The sequence below is a fragment of the Protopterus annectens genome, chromosome 7.part0 (genome assembly GCF_019279795.1).
Source record: "Protopterus annectens isolate FY-2018-M chromosome 7.part0, PAN1.0, whole genome shotgun sequence".
Classification (NCBI taxonomy): Eukaryota; Metazoa; Chordata; order Ceratodontiformes; family Protopteridae; genus Protopterus; species Protopterus annectens.
In genome coordinates, this window is record NC_056739.1 from 889,441,069 (window position 1) to 889,456,961 (window position 15,893).

Sequence of the window (15,893 nt, forward strand, 5' to 3'; positions counted from 1 at the left end):
GTTTGTTGGAGTTTGTCTAGAGTAGAGGACTGAATTTTAGTTAGGATTGGGGTGGCATAGAGAAGGGAGGTGAAAAGAAGAGCCTGTGCAAGGGAGAGTCTAGCATTAGAGGTCAAGAATTTATGGTTTTGATAGGGCATACCCAATTGTTGGTGAGTTTTTTTAATACTTTGAAGGATATACAGGTTAAATTTAAGTTCATCATCAATGCTGGCACCTAGAAGCTTTGTGTGGGAATCGGGTTGTATGGTGGTGGTGTTAGAGGATGTGATGAGAAGGGTCGATTTGAGGTGAGAGAAAGAATGAGGGAGGAATATCAGGAGTTTGTTTTGGGGGGGTCAGGATGAGTAAATTATCAGACAGTCACTTTTCAACAGAAAGAAAAGTGTCCTGTGTAAGAGTGTGAAGGTCGGTGATATTGCTGGAAGTGCAGATAAGAGTAGAGACGTCAGCATATTGAATTAGAGCAGATTGTTTGCAGGAAGTATGAAGTTCATTAGAAAAGATGTTAAACAGAAGGGGGCCCAAGATGGAACTTTGGGGTACCCTGGTTGTCACTGGGAGGTAGGGTGAGCAGGAGGAGAGCCATTGAACAGATTATTGTCTATGAGCCAGGTAGCTAGAGAAAAAGGCTAGGGTGGAAGCAGATAGACTGAGGTTAGTGAGTTTAGTTAGAAGTAAAGGATGAGATACAGTGTCAAAGGCTTTGGAGATGTTGAGGAAAAGGCAGGATACGAGGTGTTTTTTATCACAGGCTTCAGCTATTGTATGTGTAAATGACAGGAGGGCTGTAGTAGTGCTGTGGTTAGGGTAGAAGCCATGTTGAATGGGTGTGAAAAGGTTCTGCTGGAGAAGATAATGTAGGAATTGGGTTCAAGATTAACCCCAGTGAAAAGAGATGTGTTTTGTGAGTGAAGATGAAAGGGTGATAGGGTTACTAAATTAATTTGCTTATTCTGCTTCATTAAACTTGTGTAGAGCTTTAAAGTGGGTAAAGGGAGAGAACAATAATTTAACAGAAGGTTTAAGTACGAGTACAAAGCACTCTGGGCAATGAAGAGAACAAGAATATATAAATGAAGACATTAAAATTATCAAGAAAAATACCAACATGGAAATAAAACGTGATAACACAGAGAAAGGTAGAAGGATGTGGTATAGTAATGTGGTGAAACAATATTATTGTTGTGTAACTCAATAGAAATTTTTACCAGAAGAAGTTATTACAGCCATTACAGTGAGGAAAAAGTGGTGTAACAAGATAGCTGAGTGTAAAGATTTCCTAGGAGACCGATAGTAAGTTACTAATAAAGAATATGCCATATAAAAAGAAAGTTGAAAGAGTGTGTTTATTTTGTGGGGAGAAAGAGACAACGGAGCATGTTTTTTGAAATGTAAAAGAGTGGTGAAACTCTGGAAAAAGTTGCATGAAGAATTTTTTTTAATATTAATGAGATAATATAGATACAAGTATTAACAACGAAAGCAAAATAGTGGAATCCAAGTGGTAAGTCCTCTGTTGTTAAGTAGAAATAAATAAACCAAAAGACTGCTGTAAACTAACAACGGATGGAGCCAGGCATACAGGAAACTCAAGTTCCAAGCAAGAACTCAAGAAATAAGGCAGTTCAAATGATTCAGGCAACAAGCACAAAAAGTCCAAGTATATATAAAAGCATATAAAATCTCCTTTATTGCAGTCGACAAAAGGTAAGCGCTTTCACTATCTAGATTCATCAGACCATAGAACAACTACTGACACAGCCACTATTTAAACTAAACAAAGAGCACATAGCAGCCAATCATCAAATCACATCAATCAAGTCATTTATTATACAATCAAACAATGAAACAGTTCAGAATCAGGCATAGAATAAAACAAAAAGAACATAAGAAACTATTGAATTATGTAGAATAAGTATATATGCATGTATAAAAAGTATGTCATACAAAAGAACAAGAATGAACTTCTATGCAAAAAAGGACAACATGAACTAAAAATAAAAATAAAAATGATGCACAAATAAATGATGAAGCTAGGTAGTGAAAGCGCTTACCTTTTGTCGACTACAATAAAGGAGATTTTATATGCTTTTATATATACTTGGACTTTTTGTGCTTGCTGCCTGAGTCATTTGAACGGCCTTATTTCTTGAGTTCTTGCTTGGAACTTGAGTTTCTTGTATGCCTGGCTCCATCCGTTGTTAGTTTACAGCAGTCTTATTAGATATGAGTATGACTGTGTACAGATATTGTAAAAGTAAGAAAGAATAAATGAGGATAGATAAGAATTTATTTTATGTAATATGGGTTATTTGGAATAAAAGACTGGATGACATTTTGTTAAATAGGAAATGGAATTTGGCAGATATATTGCAAAAAATCAGATTATGGTTATCGAAAGAGTGGAGGTCAGTTATGGAAGAATACTACTGAGGATATTATAAGTACAGTGGTCAATATAAAAAACAGTAGAAATGGGTATATATATGGACCTGTAAGTGTGTACATTGTGTAAGTATGTAACTAATGATGTTAAGTTGTCTATCTCGCCTTCATTCTTACTGGATGGGTTGGGAGCCGATACTCGGCTCCGACTCAGCCATCTGCTAAAGCTCGAGAGCTATTTACTGGCTCGAGGCCCTCCCTATATCCCACAATGCCAGGTGTCAGATCCCGAGATCTCGTTTGCCTCTTCTGCTATGAGGTTGCGATTTACTTGGCTCCAGGTCGTATTAATCTTTTTTTATATATATATATATATATATATATATATATATATATATATATATATATATATATATATATTAAAAGTTAACTTTAGTTTTTTCTCGATAACCTTTTCTTATATTTATAACTTCCCGGTTAGTTTACTCTCTGTTTACTCCCTAATATTCCCTCTTAGAAACTCGTTTTAGTTAGAGAGTTTCTTCCCTTCCCCACTTTTTTTCTCAGTGGCTAATCTTCCCTCCCTTTCCTTGTGTTATAGGGTAGTGTTAGCTCTTTTACTTTTACAGTTGTAGACTTGTATATATATATATATATATATATATATATATATATATATATATATATATATATATTTATATATAGTTAGCTGTGTAATTGTTTAAATTTGTTAGCTTAACTAGTGTGTGTGTTGTTCTGTGTGTTTAAGCACTAGTGACTTTTTTCTTTGGTATTCATCATGTCTAAGGATACCAAAGTCTCAGGTTTTAAGAAGTGTGACTCGTGCTGTCAGAAGATGTCTCTGACAGATGGTCACACTTCTTGCGTTTATTGCTTGGGCCCCCTACACCTGCAGGACTCCTGCTCGGTCTGTCATGCCTTCAGCCCGAGAGTCCTGCAGGAGTGTAGGAACAAGCTCATCCTGAGAGGCTTACTTAAGCCAGAAAGATCCCCGAACAAGCCTTCGTCGGGTAAATCCTCTAAGCCCGCAAAGCCATCAGCTCCCAGTTTGGAGCCGTCGCCTGGTGGAGCACCTGCCTCCTCGTCTGCTCCGGCTGGAGCCGACACCTCTAGACCTCATTTGGCTCCGACTTTACTGTCGGAACCGTTTTCGAGCCGAGAATGTTCTAGGTCCCCTTCCCTAGAATCGGTTCGCTCGGCTCCGAGGTCACCATTACTCCAGTCTGAGAAAAGCCATAGATCCCACTCATCTCGGTCTTCCAGGCTATCTGATCATGTCCTAGAGAGGGTGATCAGTAGACTCCTTAAGTCGCAGGCCCTGGCCAAAAGTTTAACCAGCCCATCTCAACAGACTGTGGCTGTCCCGGTATCTACAGCAGTTCCTCCTCCTACTCCCTCCCTGTGTTCGGAGCCGGAGCCAGTTGGGGCTCAAATCTTGGTGACGTCGGAGCCGATACCACACCTTTCGGCTCCTTCATCGGCTCTGATCTCTTCCTTGGTTCCGTCCTTGGAGGGATCTGGGCGCCGAGACTCTGTCTGCTCCGAGGGGGCGCGTGGCATCGGACCCTTGTCCAACCCTGTTCTCCCTCTCGGAGCATTGGCACAGGTGAGTTCGGCCTCGGAGCCATCCCTCTCAGTGCCGACAGGGGTTCTCATCTCCTTGGAGCGGGGATCTTCTGCTCTGTCTGACAGGGGCGCCTTCGAGGTCATGAGGAGTGTGCTGACTCCTGAGTCGGCCCCTCGATCAGCCCCTTCGGCTCCTCCCCCCATGGTGCCTGCATCGGTCTCTGTCCACCCTCCTGACCCCAAGCGTGGAGACCAAACACTCCAGGTCGCCCCATTGGGCATATCTTCCTCTTCCGAGGCCTCCCCCGATCCTTCGGAGGAGCCCCCCCGGAAGAGAAAATGTAAGAGGAAACATGTCGACTCCCCTGAGTCAGTCACGTCTGATACCAACTTGGAGGATTCGGAAGGGTCCCCAAGATCCCCCTCTGAGGATGTCTCAGACATCCTAGAAATCCTTAAGCAGAGGGGGAACTGGACTGCCCTTAACCCTTCAGAGGATGAGTTGGTCTACCTGGACGCGTTTGGCTCTCGCCCTTCCACCTCCTGGGTGTCTCCCCCTTTTGACCCACTAATGGAAGTGGTGGCTCGAAAGGCGTGGTCAGCCCCCGGACACAGTGGAACCAACTCCCCGTAGGCCCACTAAATTTATTACAGCCCCACCCAACAAGCAATTTTTGACAAAAGGTGTCCCTGTTGATGCCATGGTGGTTGCAGCAGCCACAAAGAAGGAGTTGGCTGACCCTTCGGTGCCTGTCCATCCACCTAATAAAGAATCTAGGACAATGGACAGGTATGGGAAGCGAATGCTTTCCTCAGCGACCTTCTCTATGCTGTCGATGAATTATCTGTGCCATTTCACCCGTCTCCAAAGGGATCTTCTTAAGGAACTGGGTGATACTCTTCAGGATCCATCAGCTGCGGGGGCTCAAGACAAGATAAACTCCCAACTGGCAACCCTTAATTCTATCGTCAACTCCTCCATGCGGCTCATTTCTTATGCAGCCGATGGGGCGACTAGGGCCGCAGGTACAGGCGTGGCTTTGAGAAGACATGCCTGGATGCGGTTATGCAACTTTGCTGACCCCTTTAAGGCGTCCTTCACCAATATCCCTTTTGATGCTTCGACTCTGTTTGGATCACAGCTGAAAGATACCCTTACCAGGTGTGAGCAGGAAGGCAAGACTCTCTCTGCCATGGGAGTCCGTTTTTCTACTCCCTCTAGACCATACCCCAAGGGTCAGAAGAGTGGAAAAATGTGGTTTTGGAAACCCCAGGGAGTCGTGCCTGACACACGTGGCGAGTTTCCCTCCAGGGGCAGGGGAGGGAACAATAATAGACGCTGCCCAAGGGGCCGAGGGGGCCCGCAGAATCAGGGTAGCAGAGAATTGTTCTCTGGCAAACCCTTTCAGCACCCCTGAGGGGCTGCCTGACTGTCTGCCTTTGGAGGTAGTCGGGGGAAGATTGTCACTGTACCCAGAAGCCTGGCAACTCCTCACACAAGACAAATGAGTACGGTCTACCATATCCGAGGGTTATAAGATTCCCTTTGTCCACACCCCGGTACAAACAACAAAGTCCCTTCCAGATGTTCCACCCGGTCTAAGGGAACAGGCAGTATTAGAAATTTCAAAACTGCTAGACAAACGGGCCATCCAGCCAGTCCCAGCAGACCAGCAAGGATCCGGAATCTACTCCAAGTTCTTTTTGGTGCCAAAAAAGACAGGGGACTGGAGACCCATTTTGGATCTTTGCAGGCTAAACAAGTCTGTTCAAAGAACAAAGTTCCGGATGGTCACGCTCCAGTCCATTCTACCCTTTTTGGGTCAGGACAATTGGATGTGCTCCATAGATCTTTAGGATGCGTACTACCATATCAAAATGAACAGGCTCTCCAGAAGGTTTCTCCGCTTCTGGCTGGGAGCCAGTCACTATCAATTCAGGGCCCTGCCCTTTGGTCTCACCACAGCCCCCAGGGTGTTCTCCAAATGCATGGCAGTGGTTACGGCTCACCTGAGACGGCGAGGATTCCAGGTGTTTCCATATATCGACGACTGGCTCCTCACTGCTCCCACCAGGCATCAACTACTACGAGCCAGGGATTATACCATCCAAACTTGCACCGAGCTAGGTATATCAATAAATTTTGAAAAGTCTGCATTGTCGCCTTCTCAGTCTATTATCTTTATAGGCGCAATCTTAAATTCAAAAGATCTGTCTGCAAGGCTTCCTCTCGACAGAGTTTCAGAAATCCGCCGACATGTGCAAGTCTTACTACAGTGCAAAAGGATTCAAGCCAGAGTTGTACTAAAGACCTTGGGCCTCATGGCAGCAGCAATCATACTAGTTCCCCTCGCTCGCTTTCACGTGCGGCTTCTTCAGTGGATGCTTTTTACTCAATGGTCCTTTCAACAGCTTCCAATGTCTCACAAGATAATCACTAAATCATGCAAAGACCACCTAGCTTGGTGAATGGTCTCCCCTCTGATACTCCAGGGCAGACCGTGAGTTCTTCCTCCTCCTGTTGCCACAGTGACCACGGATGCCTCCCTGATTGGGTGGGGGAGGCATTTTCAGGGCTGGACTGTCCAAGGCACCTGGCAACCTCTAGAGTACCATTTGCACATAAATGTCTTGGAGATGAGAGTGGTGCTTTTGGCGTTGCAAGCTCTTCAGGACTCTCTACCCAATGGAACTATTGCAATTCAGACAGACAATATGTCTGTAGTGTGGTACGTCAACAAGTAGGGCGGAACCAAGTCCTATCCCTTATGTCGAGAAGCACTCAGACTCTGGCAGTGGGCGATCTCCTCTCAACAGTTTCTGATAGCAACGCACATCCCCGGGAGGTCCAACATCATAGCAGACAGGCTAAGCAGAGCTATTCTCATGCCTCATGAGTGGTCTCTCAATCAATTAGTAGCGGACAAAATCTTCCGCAGATGGGGTCAACCTTGCTGCGACCTTTTTGCAACCCCTCTCCACAGCAAGTGCGATGACTTCTTCACTCTCTTCCCCCTTCCCGGCCACTCCCCCAGAGACGCTCTAGTCCACGATTGGCCCTGGGGTCTTCTGTACACTTTTCCACCTTTTCCCCTAATTCCCAAGCTAATTCAGAAGGCGACCGCTTTGGGATCCAGGATGATCCTCATTGTCCCTTACTGGCCTCGACAAGTTTGGTTCCCGTTCCTGCATCGCAACCTGCTGGAGCAGCCGTGGAATCTGGACCCAGTGCCAGACCTCTTGGTCCATCAGTTGGGCGGGCTGCACCATTCTCTTCAGTCTCTCAACCTTACAGCTTGGTTGCTCCACTTCCAACTTTAGTCAGGCTTCCGCTAATTTCTCAGCCGGTGCATGAAATCATCCTTTCTTCGCACAAATCTGCCACTAGGAAGACTTATGCTAGTAAGTGGAAATGTTTCTCCTTCTGGGCAGAGGCTAGGAATATTGACCCTTTTACAGCCCCTGTCCATCATGTTTTAGATTTTTTAGCAGAGCTCTTTCAAGCTGGTTCCTCCTCTGCCACCATTAGGGTCCAATTAGCTGCTATTGCAAATTTCCATGCTAGCCTGTCAGAAACCAGCATCATGTCCCACAAACTTTGCAAGGCCTTTCTCAAAGGAACTTTGTTACTTAGGCCCCCGGTCAGGGATCCCCCGCCTCCGTGGGACTTGAACTTGATATTGGCTTCCTTGATTCTCCCCCCTTTGAACCAGCGGCTTCCTGTTCCTTAAAATTGCTCTCCTGGAAGACTCTCTTTTTGGTAGCCATCACATCAGCTAGGAGAGTTTTGGAACTTCAAGCCCTCTGTATTCGTCCTCCTTATCTTGTGTTTCATAAGGACAGAGTTTCACTTAGGCCTAATCCTTCGTTTTTACCCAAGATACCCTCTGAAACAAATCTGAATCAGTCTATTGATTTGCCATATTTTTCCTAACTATTCGAGCAAAGCTGAACAAAATTTGCACCGCTTGGATGTTCACAGGCAATTATGTTTCTACTTGGACAGGACAAAGCAAATAAGAAAATCAGACCAACTTTTCCTATCCTATGCTGAGGGCAAACAAGGATGGCCAGTTTCCAAAGTAACCTTATCCAGGTGGTTGTCCTCTATTATTACCTTGATTTATCAACTCAGACATAAACAACTCCCTGCTAAACCTAAAGGTCATTCCACCAGGGCATTGGCTATGTCGGTAGCCTTTCAAGCAAGACTACCAATGGAATCTATTTGTGCCGCAGCAACTTGAGCCACTCCTCATACATTCATTTCGCATTATAAGTTGGATGTGGCCTCTAGGAATAGAGCTGAGTTTGGTTCCACTGTGCTCAAGAGTCTGTTTCGATGAGCCACCCAGGACTAAGGTGCTAGGGATGCTGTCCCATCCAGCAAGAATGAAGGCGAGATAGACAACTTAACATTAAGAAGTTATGTACCTACCATAACGTTCCATGTTAGTTGTCTTCTTCTCGCCTTCTTTCTTGCGTCCCACCCTCCATCCCCCTAGCCTGGACAGACCGAGAAGAGTCCCCTTTTGGGGCCTTCTTTCTCTGGTCAACTCTGATGTTCATGGTGTCCTCCTCTGTCTTTGTACTATAGTTTTCCTTGTGGTTGGACAAGTGTCCTTGAATCTTTCCTTGGTGTTAGCTCTGCCAAACGAGATCTGGGGATCTGACGCCTAGCATTGTGGGATATAGGGAGGGCCTCAAGCCAGTAAATAGCTCTCAAGCTTTAGTAGATTGCCGAGTCGGAGCCGAGGATAGGCTTCGAACCCATCCAGCAAGAAAGAAGGCGAGAAGAAGACAACTAACATGGAACGTTATGGTAGGTACATAACTTCTTATTTTTTTATGTTGTGTTACTAAAGAAGACCTTCTCCTTTGATAGGTGTAGTGGGATCTTTTAGATTCAACAGAACTACCACTAACTCAAGGAAATGGGAACTCAGTTTAATATCTCATCCGAAAGATAGCACACTCACACATACAGCACCCTTCCCTCCTTATGCTGCATTGCACTGTCAGCATTCCAACTATCAGGTGTGGAAATAGAACACACACAGCCCTGTATGTCAAAGGCAAATGTGCTACCTGTTGCTCAACTGACTTGCAAGTATAATGATGATTTTATTATGGTTAACTTGCATGCAAAGGGGTTACTGCTTACATGTAGAGTGACTTTGTTAATTTGTGATGCTACATCTGTTTTTGACTTTTCATCTCATTTAAATGGTATCATCAGTAGTGTATGGAATAGTATTAAGCTTCTACTTCATTGTTCAAAATAAGCAAATGAGAGAAAATTTATTACGTTTGTAAGATGCTTTGCTCAAGTTGTAAGTTTTTTTTTGTTGGTGCTACATTGAAGTATTTTAATGCTAAATATGTATGTTTGTTTCTTCAGGACTGTGCACAAAATACTGTTCAGATGGATCATAAAACATCTCGTCCAGAAGGTAGGCATTTTTTTTAAGTTAGTTTGTTTTCATTTAAATCAGCAGCAATGCTGAGACTCATTTTACATTTATGTAAGTAGAAAAAAGAATCAAAAGTTTTTTTTTTTTGTTTTTTTTTTTTTTTGCATATCCAAAGCAGAGATTCAACATGTTTATCTTAAAGTATTCAATTATGTATTGAGCATGAACTGCTACAAATAAAAGATGTGCTTCATTGAGTAGTTAAATGTGTGTGTGTAAAATAAATGATCACCAGTGAGTTTGTTTAAAACACAAAACAAACTAATCACCACCTAAATCATTGAAAAAGGTAAAAAAAAACTTTTATACAGGGGGCTTCACACACCCCCATGTCCCCTGCTCACAGACACACGGGCTCCAGCCTCACATCCTTGGAAATTAAATATACTAACTCCAGGCTTGTACAACCAGAAAGAAAAGGAAAGCTCCTGAATTATGTTACAATTGATAAAATTAAGTTTGACTCTAACACAACTTGATAAACTTCACCACTGATAAAACCAGAATTTCAGCATATGACAAATGCATGCATTGGTAAAACCTATAATATTCATACATGTGTGTGTGTGTAATATATATATATATATATATATATATATATATATATATATATCTATACACACACACACACACACACACACACACACACACACACAATATAAAAAGTGTACACCCCCCTGTTAAAATGCCAGGTTTTTGTGATATAAAAAAATGAAACCACAATAAATCATTTTAATACTTCTCTCACCTTTTATGTAACCTATAACCTAAAATTCAATTCAAAAACAAACAAATCTGTTAGGGGAAAATATAAAAAATAAAAAACGTACAATAAGCTGGTTGCATATGTGTGCACACCCTTAAACTAATACTTTGTTGAAGCACCTTTTGATTTAATTACAGCATTCAGTCTTCTTCATTAGGAGTCTAAAAGCATGGCACATCTTGACTTGGCAATATTTGCCCACTCTTCCTTGCAAAAGTGCTCCAAATCTGTTAGTTTGCAAGGGCATCTATTCCACACAGCCCTGTTCAGGTCACCCCACAGATTTTCTATTGGATTTAGGTCTGGGCTCTGGCTGGTCCATTCCAAAACTTTTTCTTCTGGTGAAGCCATTCTTTTGTTGATTTGGATGTATGCTTGGGTCATTGTCGTGTTGAAAGGTAAAATTCCTCTTCGTCTTCAGCTTTCTAGCAGACGCCTGAAGGTTTCGGGCCAAAAGTGACTGGTATTTGGAACTGTTCATAATTCCCTCCACCTTGACTAAAGCCCCAGTTCCAGCTGAAGAAAAGCAACCCCAAAGCATGATACTGCCACCACCATGCTTAACCTTGGGGATGGTATTCTTTTGGTGATGCTAAGTGTTGTTTTTGCTCCAAACGTACCTTTTGGAATTGTGGCCAAAAACTTCAACCTTGGTCTCATCAGACCATAACACATTTTTCCACATGCTTTTGTGAGACTTGATGTACTGTTTTGCAGCTTTTACCTGGGCCTGGATGTTTTTCTGTGTAAGAAAAGGCTTCTGTCTTGCAACCCTATCCCATAGTCCAGACATATGGAGAATATGGGAGATTGCTGTCACATGTAGTACACAACCAGTACTTGCCAGAAATTCCTGCAACTCCTTCAGTGTTGCTGTAGGTCTCTTGGCAGCCTCCCTGACCAGTTTTCATCTTGTCTTTTCATCAGTTTTGGGGGGACCTCCAGTTCTTTGCAACATTACTGTTGTCCCATATTCTCTACACTTTTTGATGACTGTCTTCACTGTGTTCCATGGTATATCCAGTGCTGTAGAAATTTTTTTGTACCCTTCTCCTGACTGATACCTTTCAACAATGACCCTTTGATACTTTGTAAGCTGTCTGCGAACCATAGCTTTTGCTGTAGCAGGCAACTGAGTAAATGTCAGGAAAATCCAACTAGGGCAGCTGAATTTTATTTGGGGTTAATCAGAGTTTCCTTAATTGATGGCATATGTGTACCCAAGAAGACTGAATGCTGTAATTAAATCAAAAGGTGCTGAGACCAGCTATGTTACATGGGTTGGGGACAGTGGCATTGACAAAAAGGCAGGAGTCAGAGCTGGACGTGGCAGAGTTAAAGATGTTAAGATTTGCACTGGGTGTGATGATGGTGGACAGGATTAGGAATAAGTATATTAGAGTGTCAGCCCAGGTTGGAAGGTTTGGAGACAAAGCCAGAGAGGCAAGATTACGTTGGTTTGGACATGTGCTGAGGAGGGATGCAGAGTATATTGGGAAAAAGATGCTAAGGATGAAGCTGCCAGGTAACAGGAAAAGAGGAAGGCCTAAGATAAGGTTTATGGATGTGGTGAGAGAGGGCATGCAGGTGATTGGTGTGACAGAGCAAGATGCATAGGACAGGTAGAAATGGAAACAGATAATCCGATGTGGCGACCGCTAACGGGAGCAGCCGAAAGAAGAAGATATATATATATATATATATATATATATATATATATATATATATATATATATATATATATATATATATATACATACAGAGAGAGAGAGAGAAATAGATCTAGATATATAAATATTTGTGTGCGTGTGTGTGTGTATAAATACATATATTCTTTTACACTTCTTATGGCTATTCTAAAAATCTGAAGTCTCCATGCTTGTGGGTGCATGACTTTTTTGCCTATATATAGTATTCTTTTTATTACAAAAGTGCACACCTATAGCAATATTGGCACATGCTTTGAAAAAAGAGAGCCCCCATAAATGGAAATAGCTTACTGTATTGAGGTTAAGGTTAGAGTTGCCACCTTTTCAAATGCCCAAAGTGGGACATGTTTTTTAGAAACATGAGATTTTGCACGACAAAACATGCCCACAGCTAGTGCAATGAACAGAATTAAACATGCCCACAGCTAGTGCAATGAACAGAATTTCAATTTTTTTTTGCTGAAATAAAAGGCTATTCTTGTAGCTTTTAAGTTGCTTATGCTATTTCTTGTAGCATTTGTTTATTTCAGATAAAAATAAGTGTTTTATGCAATTATTAAAGAACACTTAGGAAACATTTTTTCCTAAAATCTCCGGATATTGGCCATTTGTTTTTTTTTTTTTCGCAGGACACCTATTTGTTTTGTTTTTTTCGCAGGACACAACTGACCAAAGGTCTGGTGGTAACCCTAGTTAAGGTACATGTTTGTAGTCCCTTGTTCCCTGTAGCAGTTCACAAAGTTTGAATCTGTGCTCTGGTTGCTTTTTTCGGGAGGTACCTGAGTTGGATGCATGTAGAGCACAGACGTTCCAGGTATGACTATGACCATCAAATTAGTATGCAAAACAACCATCAACAGAATTTTATTTTGAGAAGGTGGATGTAGTCGGTAGGTGTCACCCTCACCAACAGTTAACCTTGCAACTCATTATCTTCTAAGAAGCAAGTCCGTGGGCTTTGTTCAGCTCCCAGCGCATGTTGATGGAAGTGGCCCAGTCAAAGGAATGTCAGAAGGCTCATCCAGGAAACCTAGGTATGAACAAGAAAGGAAGAAACCTGAAGTCTTGCTCTAAGGCTTTTGAGGCTGGCTGTTTTTAATACATCTACTGCTGTGTTTGGTTTTACTCCCTTTCCCAAGCCACTTTTACTTGACAATAAAATGTTGTCCAGGCCTGTATCTTTGTATGTAAATGAATTGAAGTAAGGTGCACCTTCATAATACCAGGTTTGGGAGCTGGAGCCAAAGTTTTGTTCCCACCTTGTTTCACTGACTTGATCTGGGAGTCTAATGACAAATGACAACCAGAACATTGAATCCGTAGGATGCACTGTTGTGTCTGTACTCAAATGCAAGTGATTGTTTCCCTTTCCTACTTCTGTGTGGCTTGCATCTCGCTGATGATGGCTCACTTTGTTCTCTGACACTGCAGTTGTAGTCTATTTTTTTCTGGACCATCCACTGATCATAATGATTGTCCAGTAGTCCAGAAAGCACTGTAAAAACTCCAGTACTCTGTTGCAGTGTAAACAGAATGCTGGAGTTTGTTAAAAAGCCACTTTGGACTGACTTTTTTTTTGTTGTTGTTGTTAAGAAAACTGTCACGATGTGATTAAGTTCAAGACTGGCACAACGACATTCTGCCTTCCACTGATGTATCATTTATATTATAAACTGAGATGATGATGTAGTGGGAGGAGAAAGAGGTGGAGAGAGATTTTTGCCACTGCTAAGAGTAGCAACCCTCTCCAGTACTCTTCTTTCATTGTTTTGAACATTTGTCTTCCCTGTCCTCGTGTTTGATTTTGAAACTCTTTTTAATATATGTTGGAATATGGCTGAGTGGATATGCAAAAGTACAGTACAGCAGTTGACTTTGTTATGGTGATTTCAGTTGTTGTTTAATTTTAATGTTTCTTATAACAGACTGCACATGGTGCAGTGTGAAGAGTTCCAAAAGTAAATGCATCTGTTAGCCACCACAGAAACCATTATCGAATATAGTTAGCATATAAAAGTCTGTTACTAAAGCTACAAAATTGTCAGTTTGGTAGGTTCCCAAAAACAGCTTTAACATTAGAAACTGTAACTAATCCATACATACATCCACAACCTTTTTTCCCATTTTTGCACATGAAGCAAGGTTTTGCACTGCTGGGTGTTTAGCCCTGCTGTGGCAGTTCTTCCACACAACACACTGGCATGCACACTGACACCATTGGCCAATTTAGTGTGTCCAGTCCACCTACAGTTTGTCTTTGGAATGTGAGAGAAAGCCACAGCTCCCAGAGGAAACCCACACAAACACAGGGAGGACATGTAGACTCCACACAGAAGGCACCCCAGCTGAGAATCGAACCAGAGCACCTTTTGCTGTGAGGTAACAACACTACCCACTGTGCTGTCAAATGTCTACCTAAAAACGTTTGTAAACTTGGTATAGCAACATTATTGGTCATATCTTTTCCCATGCATTATCATCTCTTTCACAAGCTTATCAAAACAAACTTCTTATGAGTTTACCTTAAATCCATAAGAATTTGATAGTCTACTTGTCTGATTTTGCATCAGTTGTCTACCTGCGGAGAAAATAGCCAGTGTTCCCTAGAGAATAAAGAGCAAGGTTGCTTGGACTCATCCAACCCCTGATGATGATGATGCATGACTTGATAATTGGTCATCCTACATATAGAAAACATCTCTACATCTCCATTTTGCAGTTAGGTGTGCTACAAGAAGAAAGTCTGCATGAAATTGTCCCTTATCACTTTTGCTGATTACATCAGAGTGTGTGGTAAACCTTTTCAGAAAAAAAGCAATAGCCCCTATTTACTGTCATGTTAGCTCTACTGAAATAAATTTGTGATCAAGATTTACTAAAACTCTCATGCATGTCAAGCTGTGAGATATCTATATCTATTGTCACTACTCAATTCACATTGTTTTATATTTGTACTCCTAGTCTTGTAAACCAGTGCTGTTTTGAATACATAATTACTTTTACTAAACTGTATTAGTTTGCTCCAAACTTAACTACTCTTCAATTAAACCATTCAGTTTTTTTAGAATTATTTGAATTTCTATGTTGTGTTAAAAGTAGTTTGTGAGAGAGAGAGAGAGCTGTGTATTTTAACATCCATAAGGTATATAAAAAATTGCAGTTGTCTTGTATGCTGCCAGGTTCTTTTGTCTTGTAAATTGTTTTTTGGGGGCTTTGGAATTTAGTAATGCAGCGACTTCAAATTGGAGAGACTGTTTTTTGATTTATTTGTAGTCTAGTTGTAAACCTTCTCAGTTCCCTTATTTCACTGTATTACTTCAGACACAAAGTTTCAAAAAGATAGCCATCGTTCATTACATTTAAAAAATGTTACTATGGGAACCATATTGCAATTAAGACCTAGCAAGTGGCCTGATATGAAAAGACAAACTAGTAATTTATAAAGTTCTGTTGTAAACTTGACCTGTGAATACTGGAGTTTAATCAGACAGCATTATGGTAACTGGAAGACATCCAATTAACATAAAATTGACAAAGTCATGGTGTATGTTAAAGTATGAGAAAATATTCCTTTTCTATGAGACTGATACCTTGCTTGGTGTGTAACAATGGAATATTCAATGTCTGTGCTAAGTAGAGTACATATACTTTTTTGGTAAAAATTACAGATGTTCATCACTAGATCACTTTTGCAGTAGGCAGAGTTATATGGGACATCCTGCCAAGGATTGGACCAGCTGGCCAGATTCCAGTGCACACTAGCCACTGTACAGCTCTAGGAAAGCAGTACAAAGTCAGTGGCTAGGGCACCAAAACTTCAGATATGTCAAAGTGCACTCTTCCCTGCTGGCTTTGAATGATCAACGGTTGGCTAGAGCTTCACCAATACTGGGAAAGTAAGTAACCCATTTCAAAATACTTTCTACTTCATTTCTTGTTAAGAAAAGTTGTTAATTTTATTAGAAATAT

General features: G+C 41.8%; 1 protein-coding gene across 1 annotated transcript in view; it reads left to right on the plus strand.

Moving 5' to 3' along the window:
• The window catches only part of SCAPER (S-phase cyclin A associated protein in the ER), a gene marked incomplete in the record, with an annotated part of 4,815,867 nt that overhangs the window by 4,719,184 nt on the left and 80,790 nt on the right, over nucleotides 1-15,893 (plus strand). Inside the window, 1 exon segment of the mRNA XM_044077465.1 lies at nucleotides 9,377-9,428. Within this exon segment, the coding sequence (XP_043933400.1) occupies nucleotides 9,377-9,428 (52 nt within the window).